General features: G+C 37.5%; 1 protein-coding gene across 4 annotated transcripts in view; it reads right to left on the bottom strand.

Moving 5' to 3' along the window:
* Positions 1-21,465, bottom strand: part of CAMK2D (calcium/calmodulin dependent protein kinase II delta) — a 290,301-nt gene that overhangs the window by 56,181 nt on the left and 212,655 nt on the right. For all 4 annotated transcript variants that reach the window (XM_061192041.1, XM_061192038.1, XM_061192040.1 and 1 more), the window contains exons 7-9: positions 20,741-20,843; positions 14,137-14,220; positions 1,165-1,259 (exon numbers count right to left, since the gene is read on the bottom strand). In XM_061192041.1, coding sequence (XP_061048024.1) covers positions 1,165-1,259; positions 14,137-14,220; positions 20,741-20,843 — 282 coding nt within the window. The remainder of the gene's footprint in view (positions 1-1,164; positions 1,260-14,136; positions 14,221-20,740; positions 20,844-21,465) is intronic.

Here is a 21,465-nt window from a genome sequence, read left to right as displayed (position 1 = left end):
AGATAAAGGTGGGCCCTTTTCTTATTTTTCTAACTTTCACAAAGTCATTCCTTCACATTCACCACGCAGTGCATTGCAGAGCTGTGTCTTCCCAGAGGGGTGCCTAGTTCTAGTCTGTAAAGATGGTGAATGTGCTAGCTTGGCCAGGTAAATTACAATTTGGTTTAATTATCATTAGTCTGGCTAAAATGGAATGCTTCAAAATTAAAAGATTTTAAATACCTGTGATACACACATCCATCTGAATGCTATGTTTAGTCAGAAATGCATTGGGGAGTTCATGAGACCGGATACAATATAATACAGACTTCTCATAACTTTTCTCACAGCCACATTGCGCTTTTAACTTGTACACAGAAGGTGGACCCAATATTGCCTACCACTTAGTTAGCCCACTTAATAACATAGGAAGAGCACGTCCAGACCTTGCATTCTGACTTCCAGAGGACTGTGTGAGGTAAAACCAGAGGAGGTGGTAAATCATATTTACAGACATATTTATCAAAGGAGAGAAAATTATACCAAAGAGCACAAAGTTAAGCCCAAAAGACAAAGTAGATAAGGTCTTACTCTTCAGATACAGAACTTAATTCATATGCCTACTTTCAAATATTCTAATTGTAATGAAATGTATTGGAATTGTGCTTTTCAAATATTTTTCAATTGTGAAACCCATTCTTCAAATGAAAGCTCTCAGAGAAGCCATTTGGGTAAACAAAACAAAAACAGTCAAAACTGACATAATGGAACGATGTTCTATTTGATACATGGATCACTGCAAAGTATTGTTGGTATATAATTATGTGATAAGCATTTGAAAATATAATTCAGCTAAACAGGTAGTAACCACTTCTAAAGCAAAAATCTTTTAATTTTTATATGTTTTAAAATGCACTAAGATCCAAATGCTTTGACAAGCAAGGTCCTTCCTTAGAGACTTCAAACTGTTTTCCTTTCAATCTTAGGAGATATTGAGCTAAAAGGAAATAGAAACTGGATATAGATGCTGCATTTCTTATTCTTTATCTCCCTTCCCCTAAGAGAGAGGAAAATAATAAGGGACATTATTGAAAATTATGGTTAAAATAGCAATGAAAAAAATCTGGTTCTTGGTCAATAAACAAAAAACCATCGTCTAAAGCTATATGAACATTTATTACATACATCATAAGCTCCAGCCTTGATCTGCTGATAGAGTCTGTGCTGGTCTTCATCCCAGAAGGGTGGATATCCAACCAGTAGAATGTAGAGAATGACCCCTGGAGGGAATGAGCATATTAACAGAACGTTAAGTCACAGACAACAATGAGTTAAATGTGGCAGATCCAAAATGATATTAAGCCACACCCATTCAAAGAGGGGAAACTGGATTGTTGGTAAACTTCAGAGAGACATGTTCTGATCTACTCTGAAGTGTTCTGTGGAGGGTGAATGCTGTTCCCCCTATGCTCAAGAGCTCTGATTATGTGGCAGGTCCAGTGCATGCACCAAAGAATTCTAAAGACGCACAGCAGGACAACAACGGAAGATGAAGCTCACCTGCCATTGTGGCTGACACATTTGGCCTCCCTGAACCCTGCCTATATATGATCTCCCTGTGCTTTTATCTATTTAGACACCATGTGATTTTAGTCACTTTGTAGGTTGACATTTAAAAACATAACGTTATTTATTTCCTTAGTCATTTTGCTGCTAATTAGGACATTTTGTAGAGCAATTGTGCCCTGGTTATAGATTCATGCTCTAAATAGTCAGGGTCCCTGGGAGTGTGGATAACATATATAGAGATGAAAATCCTTTTCTCTTTAATGACCTTAGTCTTCAAAAATAGAGTTTTTCAGTAAAACAACTAAACCAGTGTTACTACAGAAGAGTATGTGTTACAAAGAGGGAAAAGTAAGAGGAAAGTGAAACTGTACATAAAATTCAAAGAATTAGATACTCAGCTTTAATACAATTTGAGATCTTTTTCATAAATATCAATATGTAATTATTCACAAATTAATTTAACCAATACTTTTACATTAACTTTTAAATTAAAAAAATTTAACTGATTTAACTTTTAAATTAAAAAAAATCTTTTAACTTTTAAATTAAAAAAAATTCTTGCATTTGCTAGTTTTTAATTTGCCTTGAAATCATATTTGGGGTCTAAATTTCTCCCGGGACTGTCCTTTTTATCATCATATGTCCCTTCCTCTACTTTTGAAATACTTTATTACCCTGCTTAAGGTCTTCACTTTCTTTTCTAGCCCATTGTCCCTGCCATTACTCTGAAGTCTCCTGCTTTTGTTTCTCTTGCTGAGTCCCCTTAACTGGGGAAGCCTGGGAGAGGTGGTAAGACAGGTGATACATTGCCTGGAGGGCCTGAGTCTTCTTTTTCCCTTTGCCAAAGCTGGTCTCTTCGTTTCCTTACCTTTACTCTGTTAGTGACACCTAGCCCTGCTCCTGTCCATCAGACTTGACATCTGTATACGATAAACACTGTTGCAGCTAAAATGGCTTTAAACAAGGGTTTATTCACCCTAGACTTTTCTAACCTGCTTCAGGAAGGCTCAGTTCAAAAGCCGATCGCTACTGGAATAAAGCATTTTAAGCAACATTCTTAAATAAAAACCCAACAAGGCTTTAAAATCAAGATTGAAAGTTACTTCACCGCAGTGGAGTTTAAAAAAAAAAAAAAAAAAAAGGACAATGCAGAAAATCACAATATATTGGTACCTCACCTTCACAACATAAAAATATTTTTTCCATCACTACATTACAGACTTAATGTGCACTTATTTAAATTTATTTTCATATTTTTACTATCTGATGTAACAGAGGCATCTAATGACAATGATAACAATGATGATGATGAGTGTCTGTGTTTGTGTCCCCAGGATGCAAGGAGAAAAGAGGATGCACCTAAGTAGTTTTAACCCTCTGCTATGGTTTAGGGGGTGAAGAAGAAAATCAGCTTCGTAACTGGAAGGGTCTATAGCAATTTTTTTTTTCCTTTGTGAAAAATTATGGAGTAATTTTTATGCAGTAACATAGCTTAATAACACAGACTGCATTTAAAAAAATTTTTAAACATCTTTATTGGAGTACAATTGCTTTACAATGTTGTGTTAGTTGCTGCTGTATAACAAAGTAAACCGGCTATATGTATATATATATCCCCATATCCTCTCCCTCTTGCGTCTCCCTCCCACCCTCCCTATCCCACCCCTCTAGGTGGTCACAAAGCACCAAGCTGATCTCCCCATTCGATGCAGCTGCTTCCCACTAGCTATCTATTTTACATTTGGTAGTGTATATATGTCAATGCTACTCTCTCACTTCGTCCCAGCTTACCCTTCCCCTTCCCCTTCCCCGTGTCCTCAAGTCCATTCTCTTATAGTGATTTTTCATTAGACATTTTTCTAGTAAACATCTGGAGTTAGACTGTTATAAAATTATAAAGCAGACTCACAACTGTGACATTTAACGTTCTGGACCTAGGCCTGGCCTGCTTCTGATGCTTTGTTCTTGTGCATTACATCTACTGGTAGACACTTGGTATGGTACTTCTCTGGGAAGGGAAGGCTCACAGACAGTTCATTCCCCAAGAATCAGCAGCCACTATGTAGATAAATGTTCATGATTTAATTGCTTGATTGAGGGATTTCTACGAAAAATGTACTTTTAATAAAATAATAGCATAAATATAGTGGATTTAAAAATACTTTCAGGCTGGAAGATTTAAAGAAAAGAGCTACATAGACATTATTGAGCAGACTGATGTGAAATTGTCAATGCCTATTTAAATAAACACTGTTTTGTAAGCTTACTTTGCCTTGCTCATTAGACTAGATTCCAAGGTATTTCTGGGTTATGTGCTTCTTTGTGGCTCTATTTTCTGAAAGTAAAGAACAACGATGAGAGTTGTGGCATATTAATAAGGATAATATTAGTAAATTTTGTTGTAGATAACACTTGCTGAGCACTTACCTGTGCTTTACTGCATTACCTCATTTAATCTCTATACAATACTATGAGGTAGATGTTATTGCTCCCATTTTACAGATGAGGAAACAGAAGCCGAGAGCTTAAGTGACTTAATTGTTTGAGCCACAAGCAGCCTTGACAAAGTCATGTCTTAAACACTCCCTGCAGCCACGTTTTATTTATGAGCTTTAGCAAGAATGGTCATTTTAAGTTTTAAATTGTTTGTGTTGTCTAATTGAGAGGCCTTGACTTTCACTAGGAAAGTTTCAATTTGGTTCTGCCTTAAATATTCCCTGCAGCCACATTTTCCTTTAGCTATGCACTTTAACTGATTATTTTAAAGTTTTTGTTGTCTATTTGAGAGTTCTTGCCTCACTAATAAAAATCCGATTTACATTTTCCTCATAATCCTAATATTTTACCTTTTTCTCCTAGGTCAGAGAAAAAAAGATGGCACTAAGACATCCATAACTAAGGCACTAATATCTTTAAAAGCCAATCAAAGGGTCTTCATTTTCTTTGCAAGAACACTTCAGGGGGTGATATGACCTCCAAATGTCAGATGTCTCTCCTGATGTTAGCAGCCCTTCATGATCACTGCCTAGATATTTCATTAGGGGTTACAAAATGATAATGATATTCTAATTCTATTACACCTTCCTTAGTCTAAGAATAACTTACTTAATCAGCTGTTTGGTTACCCTGAAATATAGTTCATAGAGGAAAGATAGGGTAATTAATTTTTTCCTTCTTTATTAATCAGTTTTCAAAATAATGCATTGGTTCCCCAGCATCCTCCAAAGGCTAGGATTTCTGATGCATTTTGACCATTATTATGAATGCATGGATTTAAACTTATTTGATGCTTCAATCCCTTACTGTTATTTTTCTTATTTATCCTCTAGTTATCCCATCTTTAACCAGTAGAAGACTCTTCAGTTAGGCTCCTGAGTCCTGTTAATACAAACTCTGTGGCCTTTAATAGTTTCTGTTCTTTCTGGTTATCACCAGATGCTCCTGGATAATCTTGCACTTCTCCTAATCCAGACTTGGAATCAGCCACTTCTATAAGGAATCCTGATTTCTTACAGTGGCAAACAGTATACAGAGACCGAGATTGGGTACTCTGAGGAGTGCTCTGTGGGAACTACAGGCTTCTTCAACAAATAAATTGAGAAAGGAGGAAAGAGGAGTGAGAAGAGGGGGAGGGAGAGAGGAGCAGAACTTACAAATTAAAAGAGACTTAAGAGACCAAACTGATAACAAAATTATGAGACAAGAGGGCAAATAGCAAAATTACTAGATATTTGATAATTTTAAGCAATTATTATTACATGACATTTAAAAATATTTCTATTATTGGACTTGACTTAAATAACCTTGGGGTGGAGGAATTAGCAGGGTGGTGAAGATGAAAGAAGATTAGCCATCAGTTCATTATACTATTATTCTCTCTACTTTGTACAGAGAATTTTCCCTAACATTTTCCATGAAAAGTTTAAAAAACTATTTTGACACGGTCTGCTTCATATAACATATAAAAAAATGGAAACTATCACTAGTTTTCATTATCTTATATACATATTTGTGCTTGGGAGATGCTAGAGATGTTTGATTAATAAGAGTTGAGAAGCACTGATTACTGATGAGGTAGAAAGACTACATTATCACGAACATTCAAAACTGATTTTTAATAAAAGCTAGAGTTAGAAAAATGATTACACCTATAATCACATGAATGATTAAAACATTCTAAAGGCTGTTCTTATGAAAAAAGAGGTGAAGAAGCAATTCTGAGAAACTCTTGAGAAGTCAGTGAGAAGTTAATGGAGCAATCTAACAAGGCATCCACTTCATCTTCTCAGAAAGCAAAGGGCATAGCATGAGCTTGTGTGCAAAATGCAGGTGGAGTTTGGAAATTAACTAGTGAGGGATAAGTATGGCTCCTTTTTATCCCTTATGCAAGAAATAAATAAATAAATAAATCACAATTCAAATAGGGAAAGTGTTCAACTAACACTCTGAGACCCACAGAGCCAATGATGGGTAGAGCAAAGATCTAAAAGATCAAGGCCAGCAAGTTAGAAAATTATTTTTCCGATGATGAAAGCTATTTACACCATGTAGTAGGGGTGGCAAACTGACAGGCTTTCTGGCACCAGGCTGAGGTGAGTGCAGGTGCCTGCTGGGCATGAGGTAGGCAGGAACCAGGGGAGAGCATGTGTCCGTTTGTCTGACAGGTACAGCGGCCATATAAGAACAAAAGCATCTTGCTATTAGCTCTTTCAATTACTTTAGAGAAGCCAGAAACTGATAGTTTCCAGAAAAATCTTCTGATAATAAATTATAAAGATAAATGTTAACACCCCCCAAAATAAAAGGTCCAACTGTCTGGCCAAGATATCTGTAGACCACCTGTTTGCAACTTCTGCTCTACAATATAAGAATCCTAAGATTTGCTGCCCTAAAGGAATTTGCAACTAGCTGAGTTATGCTGCCCAATGTTGGTGTACACCAGAATCACCTGGCAAACTTGTGAAAATGCAAATTCCTGAACTTCATCACAGAGAATCTTATTCAATGGTTCGTGGGTGGGTCCCAGAAAAGTTGTATTTTTGATAAGCACTCAGGTAGGTCACTTTGAAGCATGTGATCTGTGATCCACAGTTTGAAAAACATCAAGTCAGGGAAACCATAAATACTATATCTAGAGAAATGTCTGAAAGTGTGTAAGTTCAGAATAAGAGGATATTGGTAGAGACTGTGACTGGGAGTGAAGCTCCATGGGTTGAAGACTGATGAAGATGCGGGTCATAAGGGATGAAGGCAGATTGCCTTCTAAATGTGAGGCACACCTGGAATGGTCCAGTGTAAGTGCTGCAGAACCGGTTGGTAAGAGCAACAAATTGCCCAGTAGGCTTGTGATTTCAAAACGGTAAATACTTTCTCAAAAAGCGCTTGATGCTGACTTATTCCAGCTGAAATATGAAAAGGCTAAGGCTCAGAAATCACAATTGCTGGACCTAAACTGGCCAAGAAAGAAAAAAGAAATATATTCCATAATATTTCAAAGATTTGTCAAAAGTTACTGTACATTCTGTGACAGCCACTATATTATCACTCATAATTGTTCTGATACCTAACTCAGGTAGAGAAGTAGCAAGATAAAGGGTGTGTGTGTGTGTGTGTGTGCATCTGTGTGCCCGCTATGTTTATAGACTTACATTTATTATTTTTTAAAGCCAAGATGTAGAAGGAAGTTCGGTTAAAAACCAGTGATTCAGCAACATCTATAAACATTTGCTCATCCCATTAGGGAATTATGAAACTAGCTATATATGCAAGAAAACTATCAAAATCAATTTACTGTTGTTAATGGCAGAACACAGGGCTATGTTCTTGCTTCACTAATGTCTATCATTTACTTTCCAGTAATGGACTAGTAGCTTTCAAAGCCCAGGTACAGCTCAGATTATATTCTGTGTGAGATCACAAAAGCAAGGTAATGGTGGTGAGTATTTGAAATTCCCTGCATACAGACTATTGCATGTTTCTAATAAAAATAATGCACAGGCTTCTTTGAGCCATTATACCAGTGCTGTGCTTCACTCTGTTCTGTGTCAACTGCCCAAAGACAGCCTTAGTGAGAGCTCATAGTTTAATTCACATAGAAGATTACCTGCCATTTTGCTAAATGGCTTATTCTACATTTCTTTTGTTATCTGGGTTATGTAATTTCTTACCACACTACCCAATGTCTAGCCTTGCAAAGAAGTAGTTATTCAATTGGCAAGAGCTAGTGTTGATGGATGGTTGAAAAAGAGCTGCTCTCAAGATATGCCATTACCTAAAGCAGTAAAATAATGCATACGTTACTTTGATGGTTATTATGGGGATGGGGATGAGGAAAGGTGCACCATCTTATAAGTAAAGTGAATTTAATGTAACTATCAAGACATATAATAAAATGGTAAAACAATATTCTAAACCCACAGCAGAGATTCAGAAATGTAACAAAAAGCAGAAGACTCCATTATGATGTTCCTGGTAGTGGGCATTGGGGGGTTATTTGCCCCAAATATGTAATATTAGAATATCTAAGACATTGCTGTGGTTAGCTGCATGATCCCAAGGCATTCTAGGCATGCAATTAAAAGATGCTACTGTCTCTAAAGAAAATGGGAGCTGGTGGCAAATATATGCTTTAAATAGGGCATGGCTTGTTCACAAAGGGATTTGGCTGCCTGTAAAAAAAAACACATAAAAAGAAAAGGTAAGAAATCAAAAAATACCTAGAAACAAATGACAATGACCCAAAACCTATGGGATGCAGCAAAAGCAACTCTAAGAGGGAAGTTTATAGCAATACAATCCTACCTCAAGAAACAAGAAAAATATCAAATAAACAACCTAACCTTACACCTAAAGCAATTAGAGAAAGAAGAACAAAAACACCCCAAAGTTAGCAGAAGGAAAGAAATCATAAAGAAGAGATCAGAAATAAATGAAAAAGAAATGAAGGAAACAACAGCCAAGACCAATAAAACTAAAAGCTGGTTCTTTGAGAAGATACAAAAAATTGATAAACCACTAGCCAGACTCATCCAGAAAAAAAGGGAGAAGATTCAAATCAATAGAATTAGAAGTGAAAAAGGAGAAGTAACACCTGACACTGCAGAAATACAAAGAATCATGAGGGATTACTACAAGCAACTATATGCCAATAAAATGGACAACCTGGAAGAAATGGACAAATTCTTAGAAAAGCACAACCTTCTGAGACTGAACCAGGAAGAAATAGAAAATATAAACAGACCAATCAAAAGCACTGAAATTGAGCCTGTGATTAAAAATCTTCCAACAAACAAAAGCCCAGGACCAGATGGCTTCACAGGCGAATTCTATCAAACATTTAGAGAAGAGCTAACACCTATCCTTCTCAAACTCTTCCAAAATATAGAAGAGGGAGGAACACTCCCAAACTCATTCTACGAGGCCACCATCACCCTGATACAAATTCCAAACAAAGATGTCACCAAAAAAGAAAACTACAGGCCAATATCACTGATGAATATAGATGCAAAAAGCTTCAACAAAATACAAGCAAGCAGAATCCAACAGCACATTAAAAGGATCATACACCATGATCAAGTTGGGTTTATTCCAGGCATGTAAGGATTCTTCAACATACGCAAATCTATCAATGTGATACACCATATTAACAGATTGAAGGATAAAGACCATATGATAATCTCAATAGATGCAGAAAAAGCTTATGACAAAATTCAACACCCAATTATGATAAAAACTCTCCAGAAAGTAGGCATAGAGGGAACTTACCTCAACATAATAAAGGCCATATATGACAAACCCACAGCACACATCATTCTCAATGGTGAAAAACTGAAACCATTTCCTCTAAAATCAGGAACAAGACAAGAATGCACACTCTCACCACTATTATTCAACATAGTTTTGGAAGTCCTAGCCACAGCAATCAGAGAAGAAAAAGAAATAAAAGGAATACAAATTGGAAAAGAAGAAGTAAAGCTGTCACTGTTTGCAGATGACATGACACTATACATAGAGAATCCTAAAGATGCCACCAGAAAACTACTAGAGCTGATCAATGAATTTGGTAAAGTAGCAGGATACAAAATTAATGCACAGAAATCTCTTGCATTCCTATACACTAATGATGAAAAATCTGAAAGAGAAATTAAGGAAACACTCCCATTTACCACTGCAACAAAAAGAATAAAATACCTAGGAATAAACCTACCTAAGGAGACAAAAGACCTGTATACAGAAAAGTATAAGACACTGATGAAAGAAATTAAAGATGATACAAACAGATGGAGAGATATACCATGTTGTTCTTGGATTGGAAGAATCAACATTGTGAAAATGACTATACTACCCAAAGCAATCTACAGATTCAATGCAATCCCTATCAAACTACCAATGGCATTTTTCACAGAGCTGGAATAAAAGAATTCACAATTTGTATGGAAACACAAAAGACCCCAAATAGCCAAAGCAATCTTGAGAAAGAAAAACGGAGCTGAAGGAATCAGGCTCCCTGACTTCAGACTATATTACAAAGCTACAGTAATCAAGACAGTATGGTACTGGCAGAAAAACAGAAATATAGATCAATGGAACAGGATAGAAAGCCCAGAGATAAACCCACGCACATATGGTCACTGTATCTTTGATAAAGGAGGCAAGAATATACAATGAAGAGGACAGCCTCTTCAATAAGTGATGCTGGGAAAAGTGGACACCTACATGTAAAAGAATGAAATTAGAACACTTCCTAACACCATACACAAAAATAAACTCAAAATGGATAAAAGACCTAAATGTAAGGCCAGACACTGTAAAACTCTTAGAGGGAAACATAGGCAGAACACTCTATGACATAAATCACAGCAAGATCCTTTTTGACCCACCTCCTAGAGAAATGGAAATAAAAACAAAAATAAACAAATGGGACCTAATGAAACTTAAAAGCTTCTGCACAGCAAAGGAAACCATAAACAAGACGAAAAGACAACCCTCAGAATGGGAGAAAATATTTGCAAACGAAGCAATGGACAAACGATTAACCTCCCAAATATACAAGAAGCTCATGCAGCTCAATATCAAAAAAACAAACAACCCAATCCAAAACTGGGCAGAAGACCTAAATAGACATTTCTCCAAAGAAGAGATACAGATTGCCAACAAACACATGAAAGGATGCTCAACATCACCAGTCATTAAAGAAATGCAAATCAAAACTACAATGACGTATCACCTCACACCAGTCAGAATGGCCATCATCAAAAAGTCTACAAACAATAAATGCTGGAGAGGGTGTGGAGAAAAGGGAACCCTCTTGCACTGTTGGTGGGAATATAAATTGATACAGCCACTATGGAGAACAGTATGGAGGTTCCTTAAAAAACTAAAAACAGAACTACCATATGACCCAGCAATCCCATCACTGGGCACATAACCAGAGAAAAGCATAATTCAAAAAGACACATGCACCCCAATGTTCATTGCAACACTATTTACAATAGCCAGGACATGGAAGCAACATAAGTGTCCCTCGACAGATGAATGGATAAAGAAGATGTGGCACATATATACAATGGAATATTACTTAGTCATAAAAAGAAACGAAATTGAGTTATTTGTAGTGAGGTGGATGGACCTAGAGTCTGTCATACAGAGTGAAGTAAGTCAGAAAGAGAAAAACAAATACCGTCTGCTAACACATATATATGGAATCTAAAAAAAACAAAAACAAAACACGGTTCTGATGAACCTAGGGGCAGAACAGGAATAAAGACGCAGACATAGAGAATGGACTTGAGAACACAGGGATGGGGAACTGTAAGCTGGGACGAAGTGAGAGAGTAGCACTGACATATATACACTACCAAATGCAAAATAGATAGCTAGTGGGAAGCAGCCGCATGGCACAGGGAGATCAGCTCGGTGCTTTTTGACCACCTAGAGGGGTGGGATAGGGAGGGTGGGAGGGAGACACAAGAGGGAGGGGACATGGGGATATATGTCTATGTATAGTTGATTCACTTTGTTATACAGCAGAAACTAACACAACATAGTAAAGCAATTATACTCCAATAAAGATGTTAAAAAAAAAAAAGAAAAGGTAAGGATAGGATTGAGGAAAAGGGAAGGTGGCTCTGCTTATGGCAAAACGGGTTGAAATCCATGAGATGCCCTGTGGCTCTAAGTTTCTAGAGGCATTCATGAGGTCTGTGTGTGTGTGTGTGTGTGTGTGTGTGTGTGTATACGCACACGGGAGCACTTATGTTTGTATGTGTACGTGCAGTATCTATCTAATATTTATTTACATTTTTCAAGAATGTGATATAGCTCAGATAACAAGGGGGAAAACAACTCTTCACCTATCTTTTTTTCCTCTTCCAGCCAAGTAAGTTAGAGCTTCAACCGTAGAAGTTACCTCACATTTCACAGAAGTGAAATCCCATTATGACAAGATATGCCACTATTTTAAAAGGTTAGCTATACAAACTGTATTGTGGAAATGCACTCACACAGAAAATCCAAAAACAAGTGTACCCAAATTTACCAAAGTAATGTTAAAATTGAGCACAGTGTGTTTAGTGAGTCTAAACCCTGATGATATGTCATAGTTGTTAAAAATGCAGCTGCCCACGCTGAGCTCAGAGCCACTAAAGCAAAGGGCCCATGTAGGGGCTGGACAGTTCTATGTATATAAGTTTCAGCACTGATTCTGCTCCACAACCAGGAAAGAATCTCTAGTGCAAAATATCAGGTTTTTTTTGTTTTCTTTTTAAAGGATCTGATATTCTTCAAGGCCAGTAACATTGATACATTGTAAAAAGTGTTCTCAAATGCAAGAACCAAATAAATGATTTATTTAAGTTATTTAAATGAATGAGATATGATTCAGGAGCTGTGAAGGTGGTCCATAATAACATCTTTGGCAACGTAGAAGGCGTGCAAGAAGAAAATTTAAAAGTGAACAAGGAAAGCAGAGAGAGAATTTAGTATTCAGGCGAGGGCATCATAATATTCAGCTGATGATCAGAACGACAGCGCTGAGTCATCTATTTAAATGTGTTCAGTCCTTCTCTTCTAAGGCTACGGATCAGTCATCTAGAAACTTCATTTATAAAGAAACACTTTCTAATAATAATGGTAATAATAACTCACACTTAACTATTTTAAAAAATCCTCTCGGAAGTTCTAGGAGGCAAGTGCTATTATTATCTCCATTTTTATAAGTGGAAGCTAGGGTACTGAGACTTGCCCTGGTTCTGACCCGTCTACACCACAGCCTCTCTCCAGTGCCTGGTCCGAGGGCCGCACCCAACCCCCCACCCCCTAACACATCCTCCATAAAACGTATCTGCGTCTGCCTGTCTCTCAGGGTACTCCGCTCCCCTGAAAATTCATCAGCGGAAACGGATCTGTGATGGGGCTGATTTATTGCAAGGGAAATATTTGAGTTATCTGCCATTAACCTTTACATCTGAACAATAACATTTTGTGGCAATGCTCCAACCCAAAGGATTTTAGAGTTCCTGCTTAGGAAATACTCTCAGGGAGGCAGGAGGAAGACAGAGCTTGGGGCACACCTAAGACCCTACCCTTTAGTTAGGCTACAATTCCAACTTTTTAGAATAATAATAGCTGTTTCCATTTTAAATTGCTTTACAAACTCTAAAACGTCTTCATTTAATGCACACCCTATTTGATCCTCATATAACTCTATGAGGGTAAAATATTTCTATTTTATAGGTAAAGAAGCCAACTCAGAGACATTAAGGAGATGGGGTTAGCAGGTGCAAAGCAAAGACTTGAACCCAGGCATTGTGACTCCAGACACTGTGCTCTTCTCACATCTGCCTTCCTAGGCATGGAGGTAACTCTAAGAGCCCGAGATGCACACAGTTTGAGATCAAGCACCAAGTTTTTGTGCTAATGATGTAGTGTCAGGAACCTAGAGGGTTAGCTCTTGCCAACAACTCCAGCAGAAAAATTTTCAGAACACCCTGAAGTACCCCTTTTATTTCAGTCTCTCACCTATTTGAAGTATACGTTGACATGCAGAAATTCTGTTATAAAAACTGTGGTGGAAATCCTCCCCATTCTATACCTTTGAGCGTGCATAGGCTACTTTTTGATTAGAGCTGGTTGTTAAAGGCCTAACTCAGAGCTCAGTCCCCACAGAACAGTCAATCACATTCCAAGATCCACTCTTTCCCTCTTAATCCCTGTTGAGCATCTCATGGTACAGACATGACATCTGTGCTAAGGGCTTCCTGGTGGAGGTGACAGGATGGGAGTATAAACCCCATGACCTCTGAGGGGGATTCTCTACGGCCCTGATCTCAAAGTGCCTCCCAGACCATGAGCTTTAGCATCACCTGGGAACTTGTTAAAAATGCAAATGCTCCCGCCCCAGACCTCCTGAATCAGAAACAGCAACCTGCTTTTAACCGGCTCTCCACGTGACTGTGTTGTAGACTAGAGTTGGAGAATGATAACTCTACACTGATTGCTAGAGATCATCAACCTCAAATTTAACAGATGCTATTTTTAATTATAACAATACTGGTGTACTGCAAAATCGGCATGAAAACGATTCCTTACCACACGCCCACATATCCACTGGCTTTCCATAAGGATCTTTGCGTAAAACTTCTGGAGAAAGATATCCAGGTGTGCCAGCAAAACCTAGGGAAAACAGATGTTAATGAATTAAAACCAACTTGACAAAATCAATATGAAATGGCAAACTATGGAAGAAACTTCTTTGGGTTTCTGTATCTGTTGATCTGTTTGTCAAGATAAAACAAGGCTCTCAGAGAAGTAAAATAATGTTGGACGAGTTTGTCTCCATAGCAGTATCAACACTAACCTGCCCTGCTTTGTAGCTTATTAGAAAAAACACATCTGTTGTACTGCACAGTGTGTGGACTTCAGGCCATTTGGTCAGCAGTTCTGATTCTTGTTGATGTGAGAGTTAAAATTAAACCTGTGAAAAGAATCAGAACAGCCTCCCCTACACCTGGAAAGAAATTAGGAGAAAATTGAAGATAGGGTTACAACCTTGCCAAAGATGATACTTCTCATGGTACCTACATAACTTTATTATGAGAGGTATTCACCTATAAAAGAGAAGGACCCAAAACGTGGATCTGGGGGACAAACTTAAAGCAAATTTTCAGTAAATATTTTTGGAAGTGAGGTGGTCTGTACAGGGTGGGGGATGGCACTGAGAGTAACTGAGGAACTCACTAGGAGAAGGAATGAGTCCAAAATACATCCAAGAGCTCACTCTGTACTAATAAATAATCAGTGTGTACTTACAACTGGCAACTAAAGAGAAGACTCAGGAATATTCAGATGAATCACTGTTGAACAAGTATCAGCTAGGCTTTTAACTTAAGGGATGCGGTATGAGAAACTAGATGGCCAAAGAAAGTTTCCTATCGTATAAATCAGTATGTCCAATAAGGTACACTTAAATGACAATTTATAGCTAGAATTTAGAGTAAAATATTTCTTATTTCTGAAAACAATGGTTTTCAAATAAAAATATATACTTTAAAAAATACTGGGCTTCCCTGGTGGCACAGTGGTTGAGAATCTGCCTGCCAGTGCGGGGGACACGGGTTCGAGCCCTGGTCTGGGAAGATCCCACATGCCGCAGAGCAACTAGGCCCGTGAGCCACAACTAGTGAGCCTGCGCGTCTGGAGCCTGTGCTCCGCAACAAGAGAGGCCGCGATAGTGAGAGGCCCGCACACCGCGATGAAGAGCAGCCCCTGCTCACCGCAACTAGAGAAAGCCCTCGCACAGAAACGAAGACCCAACACAGCCAAAAATAAATAAATAAATAAATAATAAATAAAAGGAAATAATGGCCTGAAATGAAATTTAAAAAAAAAAAAAAAAAACCAAAAATAACTATTCCTATTTGGAAGTTTTCTTTAAAGGCACACAAAAACTGGAAACTGTTCTTTAAAAGGATATGTAATCAGGAATTCCTCTGACTACAAATCTCTGGTGAAGCACCTTATATATTTAACTGTGACGCAAAGTGTCCAAGAAAGGAGCTTTTCCCCCATCTCCATGACAAATTTGTACCTAAAAACAAGCATATGTATAACAGCTGGTTACTTCTTTGAACAAAATTACATTAGAAAATGAGGCAAAGGATTTGGGATATCACTTTTTCCCCCATTTTCATTACTTTTCCTTTCCTTGTTGGGTTTAGAGGAGGGCGGGGTGGACAATGAGAAGGGACTTCCAGAAAAGACTTGTGGGTTGTAGTTTAAGCTTTGCACGGACCACAGCGGATCCACCTCTACCTCAGACTTTACTTGATAGAAACGTTTGCTCAGTAGCTGTGAAGCAGAAAGAACTACTGGGCAACAGTGGTGGTTCCCCTGAGTGAAGTTCAAGGAGTACCTGAAGGAGAGACGCGGAGTCCGCTCTTCTAAGGTAGGGTAGGCACAATAGTTTTCAAGCGCTACCCAGTGCTTCTCACTGCCATATACCTGCTCTCTCATTCCAACCAGCCCTCTCTGACTCCTCCCAAATTGAGACACACAGGGAACCCAATGGGAAACCAATGCCAAAGACCAGATTAAAGCCCGAGATCCCAGCTGGCACCTTAAGTTCCTTTACCATCTGGTTCTCCCCTTAATTCACCCAACATGACTTCTTTCTACTTCTGAGCATTTAACCTAAAAATCTCTTTAAGGTCATTTGAAGATAAACTTCTCATGCTCACCCTTGATGATACTTTTTCTGTTCCTTGGACCTTCAATTTTTTTTTCTACCTTTACTCTAACAGAAGGTGGCTCTAAATTATTTCCATGTTAGAGATCTCTTTAGCTAACTACAGTTCTCAGTGGTTCTTTCTTACTCTGAATTTTGACTACCCTTTTATATGCAATCTGTACCCTCCTATCTAGAGTTGGTAAACTTTAATATATGTCTTAAATAACTCAGTAGAATACCTGGCCTGGAGCAGGAAATGTTAATGATATTGCATCTAGGTAGAAAAGATAGGGAAATAAATCACTATGTAAGAAATGCAACAACAATCTTAAGTGTAAATTATTACAAACCTCTTCTGGAGACTACAAATGCTAAGAGCACAGCTATCATTTGAGCAGTCAGTGGGGTCCTTACTCCTAAGAATAGTGAGGCCTACATCTAAATGCAGGAACATTAAAACAGTGCACTTACGCCACAATGTGTTCTCATGAATACAGAAATACTGAGGGTAAGATAAATTAGGTCTTCTTTAGCAGCAGATTTAACTCCTAAGAATCTAGTTTATGATGATATATGCTATCAACAGGAAATTTAATGAGAGCTTGCCTTCTTTACAGACAGCATACGTTTCTCACTCTGAAAAACCAACAGGAATATCAGAACAGATCAAACAAAGAGAAAACAGAATTACTTACAGTTGGAAATGTATCCATTGCAACATACTGCCATTAAAAAAACCCTTAACTTTAAAAAAAAGAGACATAATAGCAACCAAGCAAAATAATTCTTCCATGAAGTAAGATCATGGTAGTTATCCTTTTTTCCTAGCAGCAACAAAAAAACAGAAATGTATTGAAAAGAGCATTCCCAGTCCCACAGGAGAAACAGGCTGTTCTCTTTGGTAAATTTCTAGCCTTCCTAACAAGTATGTTATAGGGTGTTACTTCTAGCCTTTTTGGCTAGTATTCAAATAGATCAGGGCTAGAAAGACAGAGGAAGTAACATGGGAAAAACAAACACTGGAAATCGAAAATGAGAAAAAAATAATCAAACACAATAGACAGCTTCTATGATGGCTTGTATAGTTTTATTTTTATTTGTAATAGACCGCTCACATTTATTGAAATAAAATTATGTAAAAGCCTGAAACTCTGGCATTATACATAATGAAGAAAGAGTTCTGCTCTTTTCTTATTAAAATAAAAAGGTTCCCCACTCAACACTTATATTTTAAAAGATAAAATTAATCAAACACGTGAGACTACGGCAGATGATACTGAATAAATATCAAAACAAGTCATTCACACTAAAATATGCCTTTACTCCTAAAACCTAAAATATATCACACAATACCCCCAAAAGAAATGTAGTACATCATATGCCCACTTTTCCTTCACTTAGGTAACCATGAGGATTCACTTGAACTTGTAGAATAAACTATTCTTTAAAAAAAAAGCTTAAAAAGAGCTAAAGAAAAAAAATAAAAAAGAAACAAGTATTCTCTTAAGCTTAGAAACTATGTGTTTCTATACTTTTGAAATGCTGAATTTTCTTAGAAATTATAATGCACCTCTTAAAAGTCATTACCCGAATAGCTACCTTAGCAAGAACTTAACTGATTTCACCATACTAAAGAGAAAATGGGAATTTTACTCCCCATCTGTCGTTGTTTCTCTAGGACCAGCTTGCTATGAAAAATGAATTATCACAATTTGAAAATTTGTATACTTTTATATGGATGTTATTGCTTTCACTAGCCTGATATTTAGTCATTCACTCAACAACTTTCACTGTGTAGGCCAAGTGCTGTGACACGTGTTTCATTCCAAGATGGTTTTGAAAACTTACTGAACAGCTTTCATAGCCCAGGCATTTTCTAATGCTCTACTTCACTTAGTCTCATAACAGCCCCATAAAGGAGTCTTTATTATCTTCATCTACAAAAAGGATACTGACCTCACAGAGTTAAAGTGACTTGCCCAATGGCATGTAGCTATTAAGAATCAGAGCCAGGATATCAGCTGAAGTATTTTCATTCAAAAAGCAGAAACTTTTCACTACACACAGTCCCTCAAACAGCTTTTGATCTAGCAGAAGAGATAAAACATAGAGCCCTAAACAAGAGAGATTTCAGGAGCTCCACTCCAATATTCTCGTAAGCATCATCCAAGTTGTCGATGTTAAATTGGAGCCTTGGTTCTGGTAATAAGGCTTCTGGCTTATTCCTGATATCCAATCATCATCTTGTACACAGTTCTGGCAATTACATCCCTGAGCCTAAGTCCCTCTTTTGGTATCTCGTGAAGAAGGGTCCTGCTTTGCTCTAGAAAGGACTAGAGTCCTGTCTTTGAACCCAATTTCCGGGACTCTGATTTCTTCTAAACAGATTCCCTTTGGAGTTCAGCGTCCCTGTCCTTTCTGCATGTTACCTGTAACTTGCTTTCTCCTATATACTCCTTAGTTCAAGCTGTCTTCATGCATAATTTGAACTACTGCATTAGCCTAACTGGTTCTTTGCCTTCAGGCTATCCTTAAAGCCATCCTCCACATTGCTACCAAAATCAACATTACTTAACATAAACCCAATTACGTCCTTCTCTACTTAAAATTTTTCACCAGATCCCTGAAACTTCTAAGATAAATGCCAAAACCTTCAAAAGGACATAAAATCCTTTCCTAATTCATCAACTACCACGCATCTCAGTATACTTTATACTTTAGCTATAACAAACTTATTGTTATTCCTGAAATAGAAAAAAATTGTTTTATGCCTCTGAGATTTTGCATGTGCTGATCCCTCTGTCTGGAATGCCTTTATCTCCTTGCCTACCAGTGAATAAAACTCCCATTCAGCCACTAGGAAGGCAGAAGCCTTACCCCAATCACTGAAACTTTCCCCAGAAGCAGAATTTCGTAATTCTTCTTTTGTGCTCCAGAGCACCTCATGCGTGCTTCTGATACAGGTGCCCTGACACTGCATGCTAAATACTTATTGATATAGAAGTATGAGCATCTCAAGGGGCAGGACCTCTTAATTTATGTATCTCCAGTGATCTGCTCTCCCCATTTCTGTGATAGCCCCACTACTTCCTGTTGGACCCCAACTCCTGTTGTTGTATATTCTTTATCTGTGTCAACCATACTCTTTCCTACGATAAAAAGATGTTTCTGAATCTCAAATTTACAGAACTAATTCTAGGTCCTACCTTCTTTCAGTTTGCAGTTAAAAGGAACAAGCTTATTTATATGTCAAAATATGACATACCAAATGCCAAATTTGGAGGTATTAAACTCACCTGGTAGGTAAAGAGAGCCTGAATGTAAAAGGCAGTATTAAACTTGAGAAGAATCACAGACAAGGATAATGGTCAGGTACTACTGAAACAGGACAGGCAGCAGAAAATGAGGTCCTGAATTAGGCTGCCTTCAGAGAAGACAGGCAAGCCTGCCTCACCAGTCACTCCCATTAACTAGCTGGGGCAGATCAGAGAGACACAGTGAATCCTGGGAGCTCTGTGTACATTTTAGTACATGTGTATGTTTAGGGATACAGAGAAGTATTTGCACAGAAAACAAAAGAAGTAAAGCACTTATTGAGCTCTCTTTGTATTTGTTGTTGTTGTTTAGAGGAAAAGCAATTCAAAGTGAAGGGCATTTAAAAAATTTAATCTCAATACATTGAAAGTCAGAAAAGAAGTAAGACTGAGGCTCTCAGAGGTTATATTTTAGGACACTACGTGAAAAATGGGTTAATACTGGGAAATGGCAGAAAGAGAAGCATAAAATCAGCGGGTGAAATCATTTATTTCGGCTGAATATCAAAACAATCCATACGTCTGGTTAGAAATACTATAATTTAAATTTGTTTAGAGTTAATCTCTTCCTTAATTGCAAGGAAACGGAAATTTCATCATATAGAAATTTTGAAATTATCAAAATTGTAGAGAGGAAACTGGCACTTTGGAGAAATAGAAGATGAGACGAAACGCACACACATATATAGATATATAATATCATATATAAATCTCTATATATACACTTTATAATATTTTTAAAACTTAAATTTGCTAATCACAAAATATGTAAAATATTCTGCAAGCATTTCCTGAGTACCTACTATTTACATAGGCGTTTTTAGCATCAAGTGAGGCTGTATGTGAACAATCAATGTTCTCTCAAATACTCTTTGAATATTGCAATCCTCCTATTAATTCTTAGAACAGAATCCATTTCTTTCATCCATCCTTTAAGAAAAAAGTCTACGTGTTATTGCTCTTCTATTCCCTTAAATTATTTTTAGATTATATATCCTTTAATGTCAGTAAAATCAGGTACATATAAAGGTCCAATATCTTAAAATTAGTCAAATTGTCAGAATGAACATTTCCATTCTATTTTGGTTAGGAAGTGGGATGTGACTGGAGCCAGAATAGTACAAGCAGCATGAGGTAGAGAGATCCTACTCACCAAACCACGCCTGCTGGTCTCCTTGAACTTCTATGGCTAAGCCAAAGTCTGCCAGTTTCACAGCTGCTCCCTTGGATTTGCTAGCTAAAAGCAAATTCTCAGGCTTTATTTAGAAAGAAAAAAGAGAGACTGAAGTGAGAACCTATTTTAAGTGACTATTCAAAACTAACATTTTATAAGGTTAGGAAAAAAAAAAAAGGCATGCACTGTCCTCTCTCCCGCAGACTGTCATTCCTAAATCCCAGGGAAAATATGGTTAGACAATGATAACAAATGACCATGTGTGCAGGCTTCAGACAGATGCCTAAGTGTACTGGAGAGATACTGGGCTGAAGAGAGAATACGCTTGGGGAGCGATCAAATGAATGGGAGCACCTGTCTTGACCTGCTCACATGCTTCCAAGGGCTGCTTGAGGTCCAGACTTGGCCACGGACATTGGCTTTGAAGCCTAACAGAGCACAGACATTTTCAGCAGAAGGAAACTTGGCAAAATGATAACAAGAGTTGGACCAATCTACAGACATTTGGCAAATGAAACTGTGCAAATTAAATCCTAGTTGACTTCAAGAGTTTGGACCCGAATGCAGTGATTTTGATTCCTCAATGTTTCCAAACAATTTCTGTACAAATTTTGGAGTTTTATTCTGAATTATGTATTAAAATTGCTGTCTTTAAGAATCTGTTTATTCTTAAAGGCAGAAAGAGTCTACTACTATTTGCCAAA

The sequence above is a fragment of the Eubalaena glacialis genome, chromosome 5 (genome assembly GCF_028564815.1).
Source record: "Eubalaena glacialis isolate mEubGla1 chromosome 5, mEubGla1.1.hap2.+ XY, whole genome shotgun sequence".
Classification (NCBI taxonomy): Eukaryota; Metazoa; Chordata; class Mammalia; order Artiodactyla; family Balaenidae; genus Eubalaena; species Eubalaena glacialis.
This window is presented reverse-complemented; position numbering and strand designations above follow the sequence as displayed.